The sequence below is a fragment of the Eumetopias jubatus genome, unplaced genomic scaffold (genome assembly GCF_037043125.1).
Source record: "Eumetopias jubatus isolate StellerSeaLion01/CBP00866 unplaced genomic scaffold, mEumJub1_p1.0 scaffold_1, whole genome shotgun sequence".
Classification (NCBI taxonomy): domain Eukaryota; kingdom Metazoa; phylum Chordata; class Mammalia; order Carnivora; family Otariidae; genus Eumetopias; species Eumetopias jubatus.
Genome location: NW_028274807.1, coordinates 85,420,439 through 85,446,058, shown reverse-complemented (window position 1 = coordinate 85,446,058; position 25,620 = coordinate 85,420,439). Strand labels below are relative to the sequence as shown.

Here is a 25,620-nt window from a genome sequence, read left to right as displayed (position 1 = left end):
GATGTTGAACATTTTTTCATGTGTCTATTAGCCATTCGTATGTCTTCTTTGAAGAAGTGTCTGTTCATGTTTTCTGCCCATTTCGAATGGGTAAAGATGTGGTCCATATATACAATGGAATATTACTCAGCCATCAGAAAGGATGAATACCCACCATTTGCACTGACATGGATGGAACTGGAGGGGATTATGCTAAGTGAAATAAGTCAAGCAGAGAAAGACAATTATCATATGGTTTCACTCATATGTGGAACATAAGAAACAGCATGGAAGACATTAGGAGAAGGAAGGGAAAAATGAAGGTGAGGAAATCAGAGGGGGAGACAAATCATGAGAGACTACAGACCCTGGGAAACAAACTGAGGGTTTCAGAAGGAAGGGGGGTGGAGGATGGGTTAGCCTGGTGATGGGTATTGAGGAGGGCACATATTGCGATGAGCACTGGGTGTTATATACAAATAATGAGTCATGGAACACTACATCAAAAACTAATGAAAAAAAGAAGTATCAAATTAACTTAGCTCACCAATGATTTCTAAAGATGGTCTGCATTTAGACTAAAAAGTTTGCTGTTTTCCTTTATTTTGGCACAGTGCACAAAATACGACTTAGACCAGCCTCACCAGTGATGAAAGTTTAAGTAAAATTAAAATAATAAAATCGAATATGAATTCAGGTACTATTTACTTTATTGCTTTGCCTTATTTATAGAGAGATATATTTTACAGCACCGTTTTTCCAGAGATGAGTCTACCATATTCAGAGATATGTTTGCAAAACAGTTATGAGGAAGATTTGGAAAAGTTTCTAATGTCTTTGTGTTTTAAATTTCGAACTACTAAAGTATACAGGATATAAAGGGATGCTGCTAATCATCTTTTATTTAATTAAGCAGTTCAATCAGAAAATGGCTTGCTATTTGGGCTCACACCAGAGAAGTATTTTACAATCCAGAGCTGATGAATAGGTACACATGTTAATGCCTTTGCTGCTTAATATGCAAATTTAAATTTCAGTGTAACAAACCATAAAATGGCTACACTTTAACTTCCTAGCAGGTTGATTACATTGTATTACATACGCTAATGAAGGCAGAAATAATTTGTTCAGATGTAAAGTAGGCAAATGAGAATGCAAAAGGCAAGCTTTGTAACTCTTCATCTTTCTTTCTCTTACAGTGCAAGTCACCAGGGTATGACTAGCTCATCGTGAGAAATGGAAAATTTCAATTAGGGAAGGTCCCTCCAGCCCTGCCTCTCCACCAGCTCAAGCACCTGAGAGCTGGCTTCTGGCCTGGCCTGGTGGCTTCCTGGCCTGGGATCTCTTAACCCAGATAGTTTAGGAAAGTCAACAAAGTGACAGAGAAATCCTGGTGTTAACACTTTCTGGCACCATCCACAACTATGACTGCACCATTCCTCCTCTCTGACCTCTTGGCTTATCCTCTTGGTCAGGAATGGATTTTTGTTGATATCTCAGCACTCTTTCCGTATGCTTCCTGCTTAAACTCAAGGCGGGGTCAGGGCTCAGTGGAGCTCACAATCTGGATTTCTTTAGTACCACACTGTCCTCATGAGCTAACCACCCCTACAGGATCCTTAAAATAGTTTGTTAGGCTGTATTCTCAATAATCTTGTTTTCTGATTTCAATTACAAATCACAGTGGTTGAATGTTAATGGGGAAGTGGAAAGACCTAGCTCTACCACTGCTTAGCTGTGTGACTCTGAGTAAGTTTCTTGACTTCACTGAGTTTCAGTTTCGTCCTCTGAAAAATGCAGGTTAAGTCGTTTAGGTATGATATGAAGATTAACTCATCTAATTTGTATATTGACTGTGTAAAGTGCCAGGCATACAGTAGGTACTCAATAAATTCTTTGGTGGCCAATTTGTGATGCTTTTCTTTCTTTTTTGTTGAGCTCCTCCTAGTCTCCCTCCCTGCCTTTTCTTTTTTTTTTTTTCCTATTTTGGGCAAGAAGCAGACCGGTACATTGACAGAAAGGAGAAACACCACTAGGAATAAAACAGAGAATGAGACAGAGATATTGGTCTACAGAGGACGCTATGAAGTAAATATATCAGAAAATGGCCTGAAAGCATCAGCTTATCTCATCTGAGTCTTCCTGAGGAGATGGGAGCCACTTTCCAGGGCAAAGATGCTCTGAGATATGAGCAGTGTTTTGGGGCCAGCAAGCACCTCAAAGTGGGGCGGAAAGAAGTGGCTTTTAGAGCTAAGCTGCCTGGCTTGGTGTCTAAAATTTAAGCATGGCAAGCAGCCGAAATAGGCTAGGATGTAACACATTTCATATTCTTTGAATGTTTAAACAGAAATTTCCAGGCCACTATTATGTTGGCAGAGATTCTAGGCCCACCAAGATTTCCTTATAATAGAAGGAAGGAAATGGGTAACAGTCTCTGGAATGCCATATATGTCTTTTTACTAATTGTACAAACGATTAGGAATTAGTCACTTGCTCCTATACTTCTTTTAGAAGCAAATTATATAGGACTGTCTACTCGTATATAGGAAGTACATTTGTTACAGAGTAATAAGTGGTGAGTATTAATTTAATTCTATATCTGCTTCTCACCATTCAGAATACATGAATTACTAAAAGAGTGAAATGCAAATTCAAACCTGGCTCAGCAACATTCTTTGCCTCTCCAGACTGGCCTGGGCACTTCCTGTGTTGGTTCTGAGCTCTCTGTTCCTTTGTTCTTTGCCCAGCAAATGTGAAACAAATGCTTGGCACACACAAAAAGCTCTATTTGTTCCCCTGTTGATGAAGGGGGTAGCTTGGAAGTTGAATGGTAAGCTTTGAAGCTGAGAGAGTCCTTAGGGACTACAATTTCAAAAGCATAGAAGGATGGGTGTAGCCTTTTACTTTCTGGAGAAAGACAAATAGCATTTTAGCAAGTGTGTGTGTGTGTGTGTGTGTGTGTGTGTGTGTTGTGTGTTGTACACATATGTGCTTCAGTTAAGACTTAGAAATAAAGGGTCTCACTGTTCCATATGGACTTTGAAGGGGGCATATCTTGGCGTGGAAGGGGATATTTGCTCTGCTGATCTTCTTAACCCAGTTTTAAAGATTCTCTTAGGCATATGAAAGTTTGGGTTCTGGAATCTGTGTGTCTACATTGTGATAACCACTTCTTACAGTGGATGTGAAAATGTGTGTATGTGTGTATGTGCATGTGTGTGTGTGTGTGTGTGTGTGTGAGAGAGAGAGAGAGAGAGAGAAAGACAGAGAGAGAGAGAGAGACAGAGGGACAGGCTTGAAGAAGCTACGTTGCTGGCTTTAGAGATGGAATGGGAGGAAGGGGACACAAGCCAAGGAATTCCAGGTACTCCCGGAAGCTGGAAAAGGCAGGGAGACAAATTCTCCTTTAGAGTCTCCAGAAGGAATGTGGCTCTGCAGACACCTTGACTTTAGGACTGGTGACTTCCAGAATTGTAGGATAATAAGTTTGTATTGTCTTAAGCCACTAAACTTGCAGGAATTTACTACAGCAGCAATAGGACAGATCGTAGGGCAGCGTCCATGCCAGGATGCAAACACAGGCCTTAACACTCCCAACCATGCGTTTGTCACCACTCTTTGCTAGACTTTATCTGAACCTGGATGCGATGTGCTGAACTCCTTTGATACGCCTTAGCTCCCATTCATCTGGCAGTTTGGGTAGTCTGAGGCATAATTTAAATAGTTGATAATCTCAGAAACTTTTTTTTGGATCACCTAATTTCATCGGTGGAACTTCCTGAAGATGGAAGCTGCAAGATGCTACGTAAGTATTTGTTTCCATTTATCTCAACGACACCTGACTGAAGATCACCTATTGAACTGGAAGGCTCCTATGGGGTGCTGAAGATGTTTACGAATGCTAGATTACTTGGGCTGTAGGAGGTGAGGCTGCTTAAAACAGTTAAAATAAAATAGCACCTATGATGAAGTTCTGATTTGATGCTTTGATGATAAGCACAATGCTATTTATACCACTATAATATAATGAGCCTCAGATTTGTAGTGCATTTCTTTTAAGGAATAAATTGTACATTGAGTGGTTAGAGAGGACAGATCAAGGGACAGCTCTGACTGGTGCAGTCACAGAATGTGCCACAAGGAGCTGATGGGATCTCTGTTCTGTTTTGTAAGCTACCCTGGCATTCTAGAAACCTGGTATTCTTTAATACAGCGGCTACAAAGCAAAGTCCCTTAGGAAGGATTTTGCTAGTGATGTCGAATATTGGACTTAAATAATTCAACGAATTTTTGCTTATTTTATTGAATTATGTAATTAAAGCTACTTCCCAAATTTTCTTTTTTTTAAGATTTTAAAGATTTTATTTATTCATTTGACAGAGAGAGAACACAAGCAAGGGGAGCAGCAGAAGGAGAGGGAGAAGCAGGCTGCCCACTGAGCAGGGAGCCCAATGTGGGACTCGATCCCAGGACCCTGGGACCATGACCTGAGCCAAAGGCGGACCCTTAACAGACTGAGCCACCCAGGCACCTCAATATTACACTAATTTTGCAATTAAAATATTTAATTAGGTGGCTGTGACAGGAGTGTGAACTTTGTTAAGGGTAGCTCTTCCCATCCATATATGGGTCTCTTATAGAGGTATTCAGGTCCCATATCAAGGAGTGAAATTATTATTTTTTAAACCATGTAAAATGTTTCTTCTATAGTAACTGTCCACCTAGTGGCTCAAGTTGAGGGATAAAATTCTTTTAGATCATACAGATTGATAAATACAAACCAAGGACCTCCTGTTCTACTTGGTCTTTAGGAAAGAATCTTTCCTGTACTTTGACATATGTTAGATTTTTTGGGAGATTAAAGACCAACAAGTTATTATTGCAAATTTTATAGTAAATAGTTGTCCTATAATGTAATCATGATCTTAAAACATCCATTGTCTAGTAACGTTCCGAGCATTTGATATATGCATCTGTGATAATATACACTTATTTGTCATTTTAAAATCAAGGATATTAGCAATGATTTTAGCCTACCTACCGTCTAGGGATACAGTCTGAGAGGGTCAAGGAATTAGCTATCATCTAGATTACAGATGAATTAAAAGATAATTTAGGGTGTTAATGGCAAAGAGATTAAAAACATCCTTATTTGATCTGCTTGATATTATCATTATGGGATGACAAAAAGTTAACCCTAAAGAAGAAACGAGCAGAAAGTAAAAAAGATAATTAAAATACTTAAGAAAAAGATTATAATTTAGAACTTCTATGAGACAGAAGATTGATATGTTCTCTTAAAGTCAGTAGAGGAAAAAACCCTATCATCTGAGTGACATTTGGAAGAGATAAATATTATCTATATTGCATTCTGTGCTAATTTATATAAGAGCTATATTCCTTAAATATTTAAGTAAATGTTATGATGGTGGCACACTAGCTTTATTTTTTCATTAGAAGAAAATGCCAAGTATAAATGCCTCTCAACATAAGGTTCTTCAAATTTCTTCTTGATTGATCTGGTACAAACTTGAAGCAGGTTTTCTTCCATATTTTACTCCAAGATTGTTTAATATCCATTCTGTAAGTGTAGAGATATAAATAATACCTGGGATGTAACAGACACTTAAAGTTCAATGGCTGTCCTGATTTCTCAAAGTAATTTTGAACTATTCTATAAAATGACAATGCTCTATTTAAAATTACTATTTTTTTATTAAAAATTTGGACAGAAAATGATAACTATATCCTTTGTCCAGAAACCTTAGCTATAAAATCATTGGACCAGATTGGAATTCTTTCCAAGGTATATGTATGATAAAATTTTTCCTGTTTAAAGATGTATAATAATATTGCATATTGAGATACCAAGTAGTGGGTTCTGTGATATTTTTTAAAAAGTATATTTCTTAGGTATTAAAAATATATAGTTTGTGCCTTGAGATATACTTTTAAGATTAAAAAACACTATCAAACAAGAGTATTCCTTCAGGATAAAAATCTGTGTGACCCAGATGTACTGAGTGCTGAGGACAGTCTCAAAATACCATTTTTGTTGAACCTCTGCTTTGGAGGGTGTTGTGGACTGAACTGTGTTCCCCCCCATAATTCATATGTTGAAGTCTTAACCCTCTAGTACCTTGGGATGTGACTTTATTTAGAAATAGGGCTGTTGGAAGTAGAATTAGTTAAGATGAGTCATATTGGAGTAGGTGCCTAATCCAATATGGCAGGTGTCCTTATGAAAAAGGGAAATTTGGATAAAGAGACAGACACACACAGGAAGACATGCACACAGGGAGAATGTCATATGAAGATTGAAGTCATACTGCCATGAGCCAAGGGACTACCAGAAACTAGGAAAGAGGCCTAGGACAGTTTCTTCCTGAGCACCTTCAGAGAGAGAACGGCCCTGCTACTGACACCTTAATTTTGGCCTTCTAGCTTCCAGAATTGTAAGACAATAAATTTCTGTTGTATAATCCACTCAGTTTGTGGTATTTTGTCACGAAAGCCTAGAAAATGAATACAGAAGGCAATTCTGTAGTATTGCAATCATAAAAAAAATTACATATTCTTTTAAATTTTTTCCTCCAATATTTTGTAAGTCTCTTTTATATGTTAGAAAAATCAAGGTGAAAAGTGACTTTTGAATCAAATATCATGTTGCTCTTTCTGGTAGGCCCTTCTTAAATGATTTAGTTTTAACATCAGTGGGAGTTGGAAAGTGCAGAAGGTACTGGAGTCAAGATCTGAGAATTCTATGCTTTGCAACTTTTTTTTTTTTTTGAACAGTGGGAACTTCTCCATGTATCCAATTCTCATGGATTTTCCTGAAATTAGAGACACAAGTCTGTTCTGTATTTTTCTAAGGGTAGCTCTCCAGTTTTGGAGGGGTGAGCTCCAGTTTCATAGATAAGGGGGATAAATCTGATCTGGTAGGATCTGAACTTAGTTAATTTCCTGCTTAAATGTACAAAATACAATTTTATTTGCTTGATCACTCAAAGTGAGAGATGAATTTAGGAAATGATTGCTTTTGTGTGGTAGAAAGAAAGTTAATGCATCTGAAAAGGGAAGTGCTGGGTATACTGTTTTTGTAACCTGATAACTAACAGTAATGGTAACATCTGTTAGAGCTTACATAGATTGCTTCATTTCATCTTCCCAAGTAACCCATGAGATATAGATGTTGCTATTGTAGATGAGGAAACAGACTTGGTTAAGCAACTTGCCCGAGGACAAGAGCCACTAAGTGGCACAGCTGGGGCTTGACGTTGCCAAGTTTGACCCCAGAGACCATAGACTACACTCCTGCATTAACTGCCTCTATCTTGTGTTAGTTACTTTTGCTGTTGTAATTTTTAGCATTTAAGAAAAAAATTACAATTCCTTCCCATCCTCCCCCCCACCGCCCCGGTGATTTTCTTCACTTACTTAAAAGTATAATGAAAATATAGCAGGCAACAGCAAGCTGAGGACATGATGGGGATATGGAATGCGCTGAACAAGACAGTACATAATCGTTCTCTCCTTTCTCCATTAAACCCTCTTGCAATCCAACATAGCCTTTGTTCTTTGACTCCGAACAGCATTTTTTCATCCTTATTTGAACAACATGCCTTTGAATGTGAACGCTGACTGAATAAAATCAATGCAGAAAGGCTGCCTCTGATACAGAAGGTGAAAAGTAGTGTTTGCATCAGATCTTATGTAGCTCCGTCAGGGTGAACCCTGACTAAGTGACTTAGTTTTAGCATCAGTGAGAATTGGAAAATGCAGAGGGGACTAGGGGAGGTATGATTCATCCCAGTGGCATCCTGCATCCACTCACTGGATGAATACTTACTAGTGCCTACAGGTACGTGCCTATACAGATGAGAGTTCACTATTTGGGTAGGTTTAATTCCAGAAGAACGTTCAAATGAATTGTCTTTGTTTTTTAAGATTTTATTTATTTATTTGACAGAGGAAGAGAGAGAGCACAAGTAGGCAGACAGGCAGGCAGTGGGAAAGGGAGAAGCAGGCTCCCTGCTGAGCACAGACCCCCCCCCCCATGCGATGCGGGGCTTGGTCCCAGGCGCTGGGATCATGACCTGAGCCGAAGGCAGACGCTTAACTGACTGAGGCACCCAGGTGCCCAATCAAATAAATTGTCTTAAGAGGAAACAAGTAACACATTTACGTGACAGAAAAATGAAATTGGCTCTATAACATTTCCAATCTCTAGGACTTTTAATTTGGTCATTTCAATCCACTCGAAGGGGCTGCCTACATTTTTATTTTACTGGTCTTTGGTCAGACAGAATATTTTCAGCCAGAACTTTGAAAAACCTTACTCTGAAATAGATGCTTTTGTTTGAAAGATTCCTTGTAATGTGACTTGAGATGCAAAGATGTAAATATGCATAGAGAAATGATTCATTGCTGATAGTGGTGTGCCATTGTTCAGCCAAGTTGGTTGGATAAAATACGTTCCGGGTTCTTGTAGAATACAAAGCGATGTATTAGTTTATGTGAAATAGTGTATGTCCTCAACTTTCGTTTGGTTGCAAACATTATTCTCCACTTAAGACGCATTACAGAGAGAAAATATGCATTTCACTGTAGTGAAAATTAGCTCTACTTGAGGATCAGTTAAAAGTGAAAGAATTACCGGCTGTGTTGGACGTTACTGGCCTTGCTATTGCCTCCGATTTGGTTTCACAGAGAAAGTCATCGATGGAGGGACTCAAGAGGGGTCTGCTTTCTTGCTGCTCATTCACCAGCTGAGAACAAATGAACACAGGTATCAAAGGGCTTTGTTAAACTGCAGAATCAGATGAATTACAATGCAGCCTTGCAACAAAATGAGAATAGCAAGCCTACCAATAAATACATAAATAAATAAATAAATAGGGAGGGGCGAGAAAGAAAAAAAATACCAAGGGATGGGGAATGAGCCTTTTAGCGCTGTCAACATATTTTTGATGCAGCCAACTTCAGTTTTTAAAGCTCAAGCCTTTTTTTTTTCTCCTAGAACCATTTTAGAATTATTCTCTAAATTTCAATAGGTAGAAAATGACACCTCTTGCATCACAGTTCCTACTGTTTACATGGACAAAACATTACTGAGACCCGGAAGAGTGGCCTCAGACGTTGAGGTGGCACATTCTGGTTAGGGTGGGCAGTCAGCGTTATGTGATTAAGTGCACACACACAGATCTGTATGTATGTGGATAAATGTTCTCCTCTCCTCTCTCTCTTAAAAAGCTCAAGTCATCTATGGGCACATATCCTTCCTTACATTTCCTTGGGATGCTTTTGTGGTGCATGACAAGCATTATTTGGGGGAGAGTAGGAAATACTTATATTACCTGTGCGGGTATCCAGTAGATATATTTCTGAAAATCTATACATAAAATAGATTTCTATCAATTCAGTTGTCTTGTCCCATTGGCTTGTTCTCTAATTTCAGAAATCCTTCAGTGCGATTTTTGGTTGGTCTCTAGTTATCAGTGGCAGCGAATTATTTACTTTCAGTTATTTTGCATCTCTTAGAATCCAGACTTCCTTAGGTCCTGTTTCCATGGTTAAGGGAAGAACTATACTCATGATATGCAAGTGGTTAATTCCTAAATTAACTGTCTTAGTTTTTCAGGAGCTTTTAGATTAGCCTTTCTTAAAATGGGCATAGCCATCTAGTTTTCTACTTGTTCTAAGAAAAAGATATGCCTTAAAAATCTCCAGATTTGTAAGGCAATATTTTGAGAGAAGCATAAAATGAAAATTAAGTGTTATTTTCTTTATTTGTTTCTTCATTTTGGATATTCTTAAATTCCTTTGTATAAACAGGGACTAATAATTTATTCCTATATCACAGCTCTGTGAGTAGATATGCGCAACGGGCCTAAATTAGCTATAGTTTTAGAAGACCAGGGTGTTAGATCTCTACAGATAATTTTAGTTGTAAACACTAAAAAATTATAGTCTGAATTTGATAAAAGATTTCTAGAAGGGCCCTTGTCGACATAGACATCTAAATGGAAAGACAAAGGAAAAGGCACAGTTCATTGAGAGGCCTTGTCCTTTTAGGCAGGTCTGTCAAAGGCAATAGGATTTCTTTGGAGCCTCTCTCTTCATGAAACTTCAGACTTATTTTCTGGAGAAAGCACATGTAGCATTCTCAGATTTTCTCAGCACAGGAAGAAAGACATACTAAAGGGAAGGTTGTTCGGAGGGACCCTTGGGAGCCCAGGACCGAGGCACGGCTTCTCCTCTGCCTCATAAGGCCTGCATCTCTTCCACACCTACTGTCTAGTTTCCCAGCACACGTCATTCCCAGACTGAGGGAGTTGTTAGGTCTGCCCAATTCCCATAACTGAGCTGTTTCTGTGGCTTTCTTACATAGTTACAGATCAAAGACGAAATAGCAAACTACTTTCTGAGTCCGTGTTTTTCGCACAGTCTGTTGGGAAATGCTGGGGTTGGCGTGGGGGATGGTGGCAGGTCTCTGGGGTGAAAAAGATGAAGGGTCAGATTTCAGAGATCATGGAAAGCTAATTCGGGAACTAAAAGTTTTTTGGTTTTGATGGAAATATGGAAGATGAAACAAGAAATATCATGAAACCTTTTCTTATAAGCTCTGAGGTCAGAGACTAGGTCTTACTCATACTTATATCCTTCACAACTTCGAACAGAATGTTTTCATATAAGAGGGGATCAATAAAGGCCTACCAAATGGGACAGTGACTTTGCAGAAACTGAGGATATAAAAATATCTATCTCAAACATTCCAATTTTGAATTGTTTCTTCAGGTGGATGAGTTTGGGAATCATTATTTTAGCCAGACTAAGTCTCATTTTATTTTTATTTGTATAGATAGGAATAACTTTTCACATGGACCCCTCCTCATTTTCAAACAAATTTATGGTTTTCCTATGGTGACTGGAGAATAAATAAATCTTTTAGGTCATAAAGGACAATTGCAAACTGAACGAATCCCCCAAAGAATTCCCCTCAGCTTTGCTTCCAAATTGTATGCCATTTATTCTCTCCTTATTCAGTGGTAGGATATGACTTATTGACTTTCTCTTAGAATTACTTCCTTCCATTTGAAAATGCTTTATGAACTTACCTCATTTCACCCTTTGAGTACAGAGTATATTGATGTTATAAAAATAATAAAAGGTGAGTCAAAACGTTGCCACTTTTTTAAATAATTAAGTTAGAATGATTGCAATTTGGATCAATCAGATTATCATATCTGAATTAAAATGACCCACTTCATTAGTTTGTAGGGCCTTTGTCTCCTCACTTTGTTTACATTTAAAATTTTCATTTCTTATCCTCCTCTGTTCCTCCTCTCAATATTTAAATCAGTTCAAGCCTTTCTAATGGTGACAGATTCTTACTTCTCTTCCAGAACCCCATTCCACTGGCACATCGTCTGGGAACCTTCTTCAGCACTAGGCAGTGAGGGCCTTCTTACGGCATCTCCACGTTCCCAGGTTTTATCCAGTCTTAGACTTTAGTGTTACCTGTTTTTCCCCTACTAGACTATCACCTCTTTGAGGGTACAGATCTTATCCAGTTAACTTTTGTATCTCATAGCAGCAGTTTAATAAATATTGACCGATTTATTGTCAAACTGAATGCTAAATTGTACAAAAGAATTGGAGCATCCTCAATTTCATACTGGGTTTCATACTGGGTTTCATACTGGGTTTGATCAACTCACTGAGAGGCCGGTGGTCCTCAGAAATGTTTACCAATTCCCTGGCAGGCTTTAAACCATAAATCTAAGCCCATTTTCCCCCAGCGTCACATCATTTAAAAATTTGGAAAACTAGAGTTACTAAAGGTTCATTTCCAAATGCCAGGCTTCTACCAAACAGTCAAGGATGCAAAGAGTGAAGGCCTAATGAGAAAAATAAGGGCATAGGTCTGCCTTACGCCATCCTTGGAAGAAGGAAATGGACCAAGGTATATGGGAGGCCAGTGACACTTCAAAACAACACTACCACCTCACTCGGGGATTTTAAATCAGAGATCCAAATTTGAAGACTTCGAGGGAAAACCCTTACACGGTCAGTGGGCATGGAAACAAAAGGAAACCGCAGGAGTAAAAAGACAGTTGAGCACTTACATGGAGGGGTTTCCTGGTCATGGAGAATTCAACAGACTATTGAACCTTTACACTTTCCTTGTAATCATAGGATGTGAATGAAATATTCAGTCAAATGCCTTCAATTTACTTATGACTTAGACAGTGGCTAATATTAGCCACCACATGACCAAATTTGTTCTTATTTTATTATCAGTACTGTGTTTAGTATTGCGCAGAAATGCAGACGATCACATCCAGCTTTAATAAATTATTGTCTATTTTAAAACTTTATCTAAAAATGCATTTGCCTTAGTTCAACTTGAATTTCTCTAATTGCAGTGTTAAAAAATTACATTATTATGTCATCTAAGCTACAGGGGAATATTTAACCAAGATGAAAGTAGAGTATTTTGCCTTTAAATACTGCCTGTTACTTAAACTCCAGTGTATGTTTATATAGTTTGTTTTGTGACTTCAATCTAAGTTTATTTACCTTTAAACAATGTATTGCTTAGGTATTTCATTAAAAAATACAGAGCTAAGGGTTTGTGATAACCTCTATCACTAAGAATTAACTCCAAACCAAAATACATTTTACATGATAAAACAAGGTCTGTCAATGGTAATAATCCATTATCCCATACTTTTACACTTCAGGTTGATGATCTCAAACTGTTGTTTTAGTTTAAAGTAAATATTCTGTGTTTATTTTTAAACATTTTAGTACTTAAAAATAATTTTAAAAAGTTAAAACACTGAAGCTAGTAAGTTGAAAAACAGTTGACAAGTATCTCATAGCTGAACTGTTGACTTAAAAAATTTGTAATAATTTACCATGTCTCTTACCTCATCTAAATAATAGAAAAAAATTAAGATTTTTTTCTATGTAAAATATAAATATGATTTTAATAGGTACATTTTAATGCATTTTGAATATTCCCTCATTATTTGTGACATTGTTGATTAAAGTATGTGTCATTTTTAAGTAGGTTTTCATCCATAATTTTGTAATTGCACTACTTGTTTGTGGCTTTATTAGTCCTATGCAAGTTTAGAAATTTGTGTGATGCCCATCAAAATAGTGACCCTATCAAAACTAATGATGAGTTTTGTTAACTGACTCAATCCATTGAAAAGACGAGACGACTGACTAAATCATTAGCATGCCCTCCTTTAAGTATTCAGACTTTGAGAGTTTTGTCATAGTAGACTCTGACACCCGAGAGAATTAATTTCTTGTGAGCTGGTAATAGTACTAATGGTTCTGTTCTGCTCCCCTCCCGCCACCCCATTTCCTACACATGGGTCCCAGGGGGGCTTCTAGTGAAGGATAGACATGCAATCACTTTCAACTCTTTGACTTGATCTAAATGTCAATCTACTCTATCTATTTTCTTGACAGAAAAGTTAGACTTAAAAAATGTGAATCTCTTCATGGGGAAATGAACAGATATTACTGTTTACAGCTTGGGTAGTACTAACATTGTGGCAGGCAGGAGAACATAAAGCAGTTGTTTCAGGTTGGTCATAGAAATCCAAGCAAGGCTATATTTAGTAGCCTTGAGAATGTTTTTCCAGTCAAGGTCGTTACTCTTTTTATGTTTATCAGACACAAAAATAATTTCAGTATCAAGGTATAAGGAGTGGGGGCAGATAAAAACACAAGGCTGAGTTTGCAAGAAAAAAAAAAAAATTCCCTTAGCGAGAAGACATCCGAAACAAACAGTTTTAAGATACGGTGCTCTACAGCAAAAAATGAATGATATATATCTTGCTAAAAAAAACCCACCTACCAGGGGAGGTGGTTAAAATGGAAACTTTTGATGGTTCCTTATGAGAAAAAAAATATTCGTTAACATAATTTTATTCTCATAAAGAATAATAATTTTTTTAATGATATAATCAATCCTTTGGCACATAGCTGTTCCTTCTATCTTCAAGTTGGATTAACTTATATTATTACAGTCTTTATGCTGTACAATAGAACTACCATGAGAAACTGATAATTTAAAATTTTCTAGTAGCCACTTACAAAAAATGGAAAAGAAAGAGTTGAAAAATAATTTTAAGAATGTATTTTTTTTTTTTTGCCCAGTGTATCCAAAAATGATCATTTCAACATGTAATCAATGTAAACATTATTAATGCCATAGTTTATATTCCTTTTCTTGGGGCTAAATCTTCAAAATCAAGTGTGTATTTTGTACGTTGAGCCCATCTCAATTGTGGGGACCCACAAAGCTCTCAATAGCCACGTATGACCAGCTGCTCCTGTGTTGGACAGCCCAGGCCTAGAGAAACTTTTTCCCCCAAAGACTTGAGGGCATACTATTTTTCCTTCAGACCTTTCATCAATGCACTCTTGTTTACATACGCTTGTCTTAAAGTGTTAGTCTAGGACAGCATGAACCTGAGCTTCTATGAAGTGCTTGACATATTGTTTGTTAATATAGAATTAATAATTAAATTAAACAAAAAGCAACTTTCAGGGGCCCAGAAATTTCTGAATTCAGGTCACCCGGCCAACCCTTCTGTTTTAGTTCAATTCATTCAGTGCACTATAAACGACTTCACTGGAGTATGTTTGGGCCAATCCCTCTGAAAGTGATTGTAATCATCATATAATACAAAAAAAATGCTTCAATATAAACTATTCTACACTTACAACCTGTTGACTGAACACAGTTATTAAATGAGTTGGGGACCCAGGGTTTCAAGAACTGGTTTCGTATTTAACCAGTTATGATTGTCCTAAGGACATTATTGAGAGAGCAGCAATGAGCTTCAGACATATCTGGAATCTATGAATGAGCCACTGGCATCGACGTACCAGTGATGAAGATGAGTCAATGTATTCAGTTGTATGTAGCGCCATGTCATAAGGGGCTTTACAGGAGATGCTGGGACAAACATATTTCAAGACACTGATACATTCACACAGGATAACAGGTAAGAATGTGGTATGGTACACAGATTGGATGCTATGGTTGCTATGAGGAGTACTCACTTTTTTGGATCATTCGGCTGCTTTTTGGCTTGTGCACACCACTGGTGCATAGTAGGGAAGAAGCCACTTGTATACAGTGGAAAAAGTATGTCAACTAGTAAAGCGTCATTTGACTGAGAAATCATTGTATCACAGCTGTCACTGATTTAGTTCCATAAAATTATCAACACAACAGGTGCATTGCATTTTATGAATCAGAACTCTGTTTGCTGATTCATAAACTAGCCAGTACGCAACAAGAATAGGATGCATCAAAGAAAGCATTACATAATCTTCATGCAGTAAAATTGTAACTCGTACCTCAAAAATAGTCAATGCAACATTAGATGGGGATTAAAGAAGGAACTTGCTACACACAAATGTTCTGAATATGAAAAATGGTAATAATCACAATTTCTTTTCTAAGTTAAAAAATCAAAAATAATATTTTGCATTATTTTTCAAATTCAAGCTTAGGTTATAATGGCAATTTTGGACCTTTGAAAGGGATTAGTGGAAAGCACATAGCAATGCATGGTTTAGGGAAAAGAATTTTGGGTACTGGAACCTGTCCTAACTTGTGATATTCTGAATGATATGTTATAGCACAACTACACCAATGGCAAATCTGGGTAGCTCTTATCTACTGATGAACACGGCTGTCATTAACCAAGGACTCCCAGCTAGTTCTCACCTCCCATAGCATTTACCTGAGGAATTGTGAGCTGAATATTTTGGACATGGATTCTACAAAGGGCAGGAGATCAATGTAAAACTGTATATGTTTTACTATGTAAATTAAGTAAAGAATGGAGACCTTGGTATATATAAAGCAAATTTCTTTCTAACTACTACTGTGTGTGATTGGAAAGAAGCCTCTCTTCCTTATGGATAAAAAACTCACAATATAAAATTTATCCCAAAGTCCTAGGAATCTTTGATAACTTTTTTATTATTCAATTTCGATTGTTGTATGTTGTTATGATTTTCATTACTTACAACACAGTGTTTAGAATAAAATAAAACCACACATGTTGGCAGCAGCTGGGGATGTGATCTGATGATATTCTAAAAATAAGTTGCCATAATTTAGCTTTTGATATAAATGCCTTTCATGAGGACTGTAAATGGACATGTTTCTAATTCTAGACATGTTCATATAATTGGAAATGAATCACTGCATTTACTATTGCATTATAGAGAAAAAATGTTTAAGATAACAATCTAATCTAAATTATAAGATAAATGCAAGTAAAAATATTTTTCATTTAAGAATTTAAAACTGATAGTTCCACAGAGTGGTGATGAGTATATTATACATATTTATGTGGATTTTACAGGGTGTTTCAAAAGTCCCTGAGGACATACAGGATTCACAGTCTCAGCGTGTCTTTGCATACAAATGCAAACTTTTTTCTATCTTTGTTATAATAAATGCTGAAAATGGCTCTCATGCGCTTTATAGTAGAGATGATATTTTTGTTGTCAAGGTCACTAAGTATAAGAGGGGTCACAAATGCCATTTTCTGCATGGGGACTCAGGGACTTCTGGCTCATTCCTGTAAATTAGTTATCCACATAAATATGTATAGACATATATGTAGTATGCATAGTCACAACATAAATATATTTAACATTTAAGAAAATTTAGATAGTCTACTGGTAAACTGACATATGTATACAATAGAACTTGTATTTATTCACAGGAATTTGATTTTTTTTTTTTTTTGGTTGTTGTTGTTCAAATGTACCATTAGCTTAATTGTTATTTCTTTCCCAAAGTTGTTAACAAGATTCCTTTATAAAGAAGCAACATGGTTTACTTGCACATACATTTTTTTTAAACTAAAGTTGAGTAATGAAAATTAATATCCACAAATAACTAAATGATGGAATTTTCCTTTTTTTTAGCAATTTTGGTTTTCATTTTATATTGTATAATTGTTTCATTGAAACTGTGTTTTTTAAAAATTGGTTCAAGTTAATGTTTTTTTTTCTAGTTAAAAATCACAATGTCTGATATATTAACATATGTCAGCTTCCTACAGGAACCCTATGGGTCTGCCCACCTGTGATGTCATAGTAAGGAGGGGCTTTTCTTCAGCAGACTCCTCCCTCGGTATCTCCTTCATCACCATGGCAACAGCCTTATCTGCCGCCCTAGAGCCTTTTCCCTATAACAGTGAAATCAACAATGACTTGTGTCAGGAGAAATCTTTAACTTATTATTACAAGATATTCTAATGTTTAAAGAGCAATCCAACATAAATGAAGAGGTAGGCTGCTGCAAGTGAATCTTGAGGCTTTTGGCTGAGGAGAAAACACACAAAATCTGAAAAGAGATTATTTGTGAACTTTTAGTTAGCTAATTTTTCACCTTTACAGCTGACATATTATATTTAATTTTAACATAGTATTTTATATGTATATTTTAAGGCAATTTACATGACATGAACATAATTTTTTAGTATCAATTTAAAAACACTATGGATTGCCTATTATGCTCATTTACTAACTGTACCTATAACATCCTTAAGTGTTTTGCATGACACTGAGGAGTCTTGAGATAGGCATCAGGATCAGTGTCTGACTCCCACAGAGGGATATTGCTGGGTGGTCCCTGGCGTCTGTCATTTTTGAGTGCATCGGGCATAAAAAGAGTAAAAGTGTCATAAAACCTCTAAAAATCCTTCAATGGCCTAACATCCCAGAAATTCACCCAGCTTGTGTATTTTGTGGAGATGATATGACCTTGGTGAAAAATTTTTCAACTCTCAATGTTTTTGAGACCAAAAAAATTTTAGTAGAGTTTTAGAAATGCCTTTTAATTGGAGAATCCCAAAAATCTAGGTATAAATAAAGGATGATTAATAATTGAAACACTGATTATATATCCCATTTTTTTTGTATCATACAAGCATAATTTTGGACTGTAAAGGGGTATGCTGGCTATCTGTCTTTTTAGTTTACCATATTATAAGTTTTTGTGAGTAGATGTGGCATAATGGAAAAAACAAAACAAAATATCACCTTCCCAACCCAATTAGAAACATCTTATACTATGTAAAAATTAAGTAATCTTTAAACATTTTAAAAACAAAACTTCCATTTTCTCAGGGCTCTGGGCAAAGCCTCCTTAGAGAAACTAATTTTATACTAAGAGCACATATAAGCATCTGTGTTGTAAATCTACTTAAAATACAAATGTAGCATATAGGGATATCATAGGCAAAGATACAAAAATGGACATATGGGGGCTTGTTAACTGAAAGGGAATTAAGAGCTAGGGTCAATATTAACTCTAGAGATTGATAAATCTTGATAGTTTCCATGCAGCAAAAAAGGATGGAATTACATTATGATCTTGGGCTCCCACAGGGATTTAAGTATTTAGAAGGTAGGTTTATTCTAGGAAGCAAAACTGTCTATTTTCTCTGGCATTGACTTTCTAAAATGTAATGAGTGGCAGGCTTTTTTTAATGAAAACAAAGAAACACTTTCTCTATAGTTACTAGATTTTAAAATGTGTGAATCTCTTTACGATGCTGAAAGTTTCTTTGGTTTATTTTGACTCAACAGAACTAGCATTATTGATTGATAATGTGTTATCTCCACGATAGAATATCAACTACTGAGCTTTTATTTAGCACATATAACATAGTAATTTCCATTTGTGTTCTGAAAAGTGTATATGGCCACAATTCTTAGAATAACTGACTTCTGGAAAAATAAAGAAAAACAATGATCTACTGCATAACAAGTTGGGGTGCATAACGATCCCAAGTTTTTTCTTTATGAAGCAATGTGAACCTCTTAAAACAGAGATGCATACAATTCTGAATTCTGGGGAAATATTTATTATGGCACTATGAAACTATTTAACATTTTTTCAAAATATAAAAATTATTTGGATGAAACATTACATACTATAAAGTGATAAAGCTTTAAAAGCTATGCTCATTTATAGACTAAATATAGTTTAACAAATATCTTTGCAGCTTATTTTTTGAAAAAGAGCAAAATCATTTGTGAGGAATTCTTTCCATGCTCCAAGAAGTTCTAATAATATAGCAATAAACAAAGTGGCATGCTTATATTTAATTCCTAATATATTTAAAAGAACAAATCTAATATTACAAGGTATAATTTTATAATAATAATAATAATTCAGAATCTGTTCTCGGGCTAAGAAAAAAAATGTCAATTGGTAAGCATCTCAAAAAATTTCAGGTCAATATTTCAATATACCATTTATTTGAAATGCTACCAATCATAAACTATATATAGATATTTTTCACATGTGCAACTATTATAGCTAGAATTAGCAACGGACATGCCATTTCACTAAAACAAAAAACAAAAACAAAACAAAAATTAGTCCTTTCATGCTGAACTCTAGAACAAAGCAGTGGTCAGCTAGAAAGGATGTATAATAAACACATGCGGTGCTTTTTATTTCTTGCAGAAAAACCCACCAAAGCCAGGGTCAGGTCACTTTTTTGAAGACAGTGCCACTTTTTCTTCAAGGTTACACCTACTACCTGAAAAGAGTCATGACACCCATGTTAGTGCCTGCTAGCAAATTTTTTTCTTTATAGCCTTTTGGCTTTTGAGTTATTACCCCATGAGCCTCGCTGTTTTACAAGTGTGGTACAGTCTGAGAACAGAAGGGGAAGGTCTGCCACAATGACATCTCCATGGTTCCAGATATAGTGTCTAAAACCAATGCCAAATCAAATGAATACACTCATATACCAAAGCATTATTTCCCTTAGACCATATTGCCACCTCCACCTAGTATCTTAGAATCAAACTGTGTTATTTCTGACTTGTCCATTTATCTTGTGGGGTAACACTTCTAGAATTCAGAACCTGGCTAATAATTGATTTGCCAATTCATGGAACTATACAACTTTTGCTTATCAGCAGCTCTGTAGGGCCTACAGTAATACAACCCATGCAAGTTTTTTCCTTTTTGAAGTCAGTGGCTTAATACATTGTAACAACTATATGTGCATAATTATCCAGACTTCAAGCTCAATTTTCTAAATATAACCACACCAAAGACTCAGTATTAATTTATTATCTGAAACAACACGGAGACAGCAACAATGAAATACACACTCAAGCATATAAGTGGATTTAGATTCCATCAAGCCTGTATGCTTCTATGTAATTCTTAGTAACAACAGAAAAGAACAGAGAAACATTACAAGTCGATTGTCACATTGGGACACCCGCCAGGAATTTATTTCAGCCATTTTCTTTCCAAGTAATACTTCACAATCACCTTTCCCCACTTCCTTATTGAATTTCTTGAGATGGTTTTGACTGTTTGGAAAACATCACCATATGGAGAAATTTCCGTTTTTCTTGGTGATTTGCTGTAGGAAATTCTTCAATACTTCTTGGTTTCTTTTATCATTTTGTTTCCTCACCAGTGAAATATATAAAGTGATAGCTGTTCTAACAAATAATAATTCTTGAAAATAATCTTTTTATTAACTTCCATTATAAGACCAGGCATAAATGAATGAAACACAGGTAGTATAGTGAGTGATACTAACATTTATTAAGAAAACCCAATTTTGGCTCACTTTTCTCTGTTAATATAGTATATAAACAACAGAATATAAAGTACTGAAATCACAGGATCTTCTCAGGCTGTGAAGCTACCAGATGTCTTTGGATGAGGAGGTATTGGCTGCAGGCTGGTCTCATAGGGAGGGGAACTAAATTATTTGGAGAAGCTGCTATGTGCTAGGCACTCTGGCTAGCTGTTTTACTTATTTTTATTTATATGATTGCATGAAAGCTCTGTGGGGTACAAAATATCTTTGCTAGGTAGATGGTGAGGCTCAGAGATGGTGTGATTTAGCCACGGCCTCAAAGCTAGCATGTGGCTGAGCTGCCTCCCAGCCTGTGTGCTTCCTTCTCTCCCAGGTCCCCCTCACTGATGGCCATAAAAGCAGGTTGTTTATATCACTTAAGTTTTTATTGTATTTATTTATTTATTTTATATCATTTAAGTTTTGAGAAGCAGTCACTTCTCAGTATAATCACAGAGTCTGGATCTAAGTAAACTATTTGAGCAATGTTTTCTTCAGTGTGTAATGGTCAGTAAGACTCAGTCATCCATAACTTCACTCATGAGCATACTGGGAACAAATGTTTTTGTTCCTTTTATCTTTGTGGAAAACTAACCTACAGATTTCATGTATATGCACTTCTTTTTATTCTGTAGGTCTTATTAGGATTATAAGCTGTAGCATCACTCTAATTCTTATTAAATGTTAACTCAATGCTATTAAATGACATCTTTGCTAGGATTTTTCCGAGATTAATTTTGGGTGCATGAAATACTTAAAGTATGCAATTCCAATAAGCAATTTTCTAGTTACAGATTCTATTACTGCTATTATGGAGATTGTAATTTAAAAATTATGTTTATTATTCTTAATCTATCAACAATAATCCAGAGTGTCTTCCTTAGAGATATTCAAAAGAAGAAATGGAAAAATAGTAAATTAGGGGAAAAGTAAAAGACTACAATACTAAACATTACTGCTAACCCCAAATTATCTAATATATGAATTTAAAAAATAGACTTCCTTTTGTTCTAATTATAAAAATTGATACGTGCTGTTGCCAAAAATTAAAAGAAAGCAGGCATAAAAAAATAAAAATAACAATCCTGACATTTTCATGCATTTCCCCAAAGCTTCATATTTACATATTGGAGATTAAACAGTGTTTTAGGATGAATGTTATAAGAATAGGCAAACTACCATCAACTTTACAAGTACGAATATATTACATATATTTCCTCTTATATACATATATGCAAGCAAATCCCTGCCATTGACATTATTTTAGCAACACTGTTTGAAATGAAATGCTTTCAGTTTTGCATCTAGTTGAAAAATTGTATATCTCATAAATTCTGGACTCTGGACTTAAACGCACCTGCAGGAAACTGGCCACAAAAAAAAAAGGATAATTTCTGACGGCTGTCTTGTCTCTCATGTGCAGAGCCAGGATAACCTTCTTTCACTTGGAAAGGTAAATGTCATGGTAAGTGTCATGCTGTCTTCAAACTCCCAATATGGGAAAATGTCAGAGCAATGCTTCCTAGTATCCCCTGAACACTGGCGATCCCTGCCTACATATTGTGTCCTTTCCCATTTTGTGTGTTCCTGTAGCTTTCTTCCAACATAGAGGAGGGCTCAGACAATGCTGATTCTATCAGAGTTACAGTCAACTCATCCCCATTCCCCTCCTCCAACAGAATATTCTCTAAATGAGAAAACGGGTACAAATAGAACTAAATCTGGGCATACTGGTCCCATCCTTGTTTCTGATCATACAGAAGGAAGCACAGATTTAGATGTGTTTACATCTAAATGTAAATTAGGAAGCATGGGCAGAATTCTCTTAACTAGACATTCATACGTGGAATTCACAAATCATAATGAATTCACTATTGGTCCGGGGATCTGTTTGTAGCTAGAAATAATGTGATTTCTGATTCCTTAATAAGAAGAGTCAAGTTGCAGTGAAGAAATTGCCTCTCTGTTTAAAATAATGACACAGGGCATTTAAAAAGAGGGCTTCCAATCTAAACTCTGTTTAGTTCTTCCTTACCATCTTGTTTTTCTTCCACAGCATTGTTTTTCCAGATGACAGGTGCACACTTCTCCAATCACCTATCCTAGGAACTCTAGGAAGTCTTTCATTCTACCGTATCACTGTTGTGCCCCTCATGTCTGTCATGTCAGTGTTTAACTGGCACTTTCTGTTGTACCCTTCCAGACTGCAGGTGGTGGGGAGGGGGAAGACGAGGTGGGAGAAAGCCACGGGTAACAATCTCTGTGGTCTATTTTTTTTTTTTTTTAAACAATCTCCACGGTCTTTTACTCTAAACCTCTACCTACAAAAGTCACCAAGATTCCAAGCCCACCATATCCACATTTACTTTCTTTGGCCTGAGTGATTGGTGCAGGGGATATGATGACTTTCCCAGGCCCTAACACTTTTGCCTTCACGGTCCCCTTTCTCCATAAAAGTTAAAAATCATGTCTTAGGACTGTGTTGGTATAAAGACAAATATAGTCCAGACTGGATTTATTGTACATTTGTTATTCTAACAATCATTTTTGGGGTTCTGTTTTTAAGAGAGATTGAAATTAAAACATTTTTTTATGGGCTCTTAAAAGTAGCTTGGGCCCTACGTACTGTGGCCACGGTGCCTAATGTCTAAATTGATCCTGGGTTGTCTCTTCTCAACATTCGGTGTGGTGTCCCCAGGCCTGTGGTCCTGTCCCTGCAGCGCTCTCCGTCATCCCCGGCTGCTCTAGTTTTGGCCGGGGCGCTTCCCCCCCCGCCCCCGCCCCCCCCCCCCAACGGCACATCCATCATAACTGTGCCCGCCCTACCAGGCAGGCCCCTTTGCTACTGCAGCTGCTCTCTCTACTTTCGTTAGGATTCAGGGAGTCTCCCCTCACATTCCTTACAAATCTTCCTGGGTGCCCGATCAGTAGCTTTTACCTCAGTAGTTCTTAAAACACACTCAGAAAACCTGGAACGTTTAGGCCTGAGGCAGAAGACACTGGCATGCCCAACTGACGTGACTCTGAAAATGTAATCTCTTCACCAGACAACAAGGAGAAGCACTTCATTCTCTCCTGTCTCAGGGTGTGTTCCTGACCATCCAGGAGTACTCCTGAGGAAGTTGAGTCAACCTGTGTCTCTACTTTTATTTAAAAAACAAAAGACAAAAAACAAAAAACCAGCCCTCAATGCCCAGAGTCACCAGCTGGTTCCCAAGTATTCCTCGCCATTTTTTCCAATTTCTGTTCCTCAAGCGAGGAGCAGAATTGCCTGGTACTCCAAATTCCTGAGTTGTGCATGAAAATTAAGCTCCTCCCAGGGACCTGGTTATAATCCTTGTTTTACAAAATGTTTTTTGATTGTGTGTCATCAATGAAACTGCCTTGAGTGGGCAGAGGTCATGCTTCTTTCTTTTGAGCCATTTTGCACGATTAGGTATAGCAATAGACACTCAAGTTTACTTAATAAATACAAGTACTGGAGGCCTTTTTCAAATTATTTAAGATACTGTAATCACATAATATGGCCAACTTTGACAGGAAGTAAATTCTGAATTAGATAAAAAGCCTTAAAGATTTAAATAAATAAAAGTTTCAAGCATCTAAAAAAATTCATTAATATTAATAAAGTGTTGCCAAGTAAAGATGCCTAGAATTTGCTTTGAAGGACAGATAAGACTTATTTTTAATTAAAGAGATCTATTTGTCCACAATTTGTCATTTATTTGTTCTGTTGAGAAGGTTAAACATTCTCCCATCTCACTATCACTGTGTCCCTGAGGCTTATGTACTCTGTGAGCTTCGCAAGCTTTCTTGACAAATGGTCAAGGTAACAACACTCAGTTCTCATTCATCTATAACTAGGTATGAATTAGTGAAGTCTACTACAGGTTTATTCTGATTGATGTGGTTCTAAATTACTTAGAACCTAGTTTATCTCTATATTGAGCTTCTCTATTATGCACCTAAAAGCAACTTTTTGCTTCTTACACTGGTCTGGCTTAAAAAAATTGTTTTCTTTTGGCCTTGCTTAGCCTTATACTGAGGAAGGCCTAAATAATACAAATTTGATAATTATGAAATAAATGTAGAATGAGGTGTTGTTTTCTTTATTTTATGATAAATCCCAGGTTTGTTATTTAAAATTATATTTTTATAAATATATTTGTATCTGAGAGGCTTTTAATGATTGTGTGAAATATGTAAATGAAAATGTAACCTTAATTAAAGGTTACCTTTGTTATTTTCAGTTCCTTATTAAATATCTCAAACAATTTGCAAAACAAGGTACTTTTCTGGGGAAAACAACTAGAAACACAAAGTCCTAAAGATTACTTCGTTATTATTTTCTTTTCAAAAAATGTCTCCCCAAATACAAGTACTCCAGACTGCTTGAATCTTACCTGCACAAATAGATGAATGTTCCAAACTCAAAAGAAAGTGAAGTGTTATGATCATTCATCACCAGTATGGGTAGTTGCTTAGACTAGTCTGAATCAATGGTACTTTAGGGGTAGGGAAGTTGAGACCTGCCTCTTTCTGGGAGGAATTAGAAGTCTTGAGGTCTAGTTTCTAAGTGTATGCAAATAGTCAATTTGGTGTAGTATATAAGATCTTAGAATGTTGAAGGTAGGTGGTAAGGAAATTTTGGAGGAACCATGCACAAAAATTTGGTTTCTTTATCATTCCTGTCTTTCCCAGGTTTTCTAAGACTGGAAAAATTTCCAAAATAAATACAATAAATAAGAATCCCTATAGGTAAATATGTGGTTAAGACCATGAAACAGTTTCTGTGAAACTTACTTATCAGGAATTAGATGCATCCCCCAACTTCTTGCCAACTTCTTAAAATAAATGGAAAGACCACATAATAAGTATATTGTTACCAAATTATTGGATTTGAGATAGCAAATTTACCCAGATGTCCCAAGGTAGAATTATACTGCTCTGTTTTCAT

The 25,620-nt window shown here is 36.4% G+C and overlaps 1 protein-coding gene across 6 annotated transcripts in view; it reads right to left on the bottom strand.

Annotated features, from left to right (window-relative positions):
- The window catches only part of PEX5L (peroxisomal biogenesis factor 5 like), a 164,142-nt gene that overhangs the window by 77,521 nt on the left and 61,001 nt on the right, over positions 1-25,620 (bottom strand). For 2 of the 6 annotated variants that reach the window (XM_028100996.1, XM_028100999.1), the window contains exons 4-5: positions 17,124-17,228; positions 8,636-8,747 (exon numbers count right to left, since the gene is read on the bottom strand). In XM_028100996.1, the coding sequence (XP_027956797.1) occupies positions 8,636-8,747; positions 17,124-17,228 (217 nt within the window). Of the gene's footprint in view, positions 1-8,635; positions 8,748-17,123; positions 17,229-19,529; positions 19,596-25,620 lie in introns of those variants that run through there. The other 4 variants (XM_028100997.1, XM_028101001.1, XM_088025306.1 and 1 more) reach the window with 3 other exon arrangements.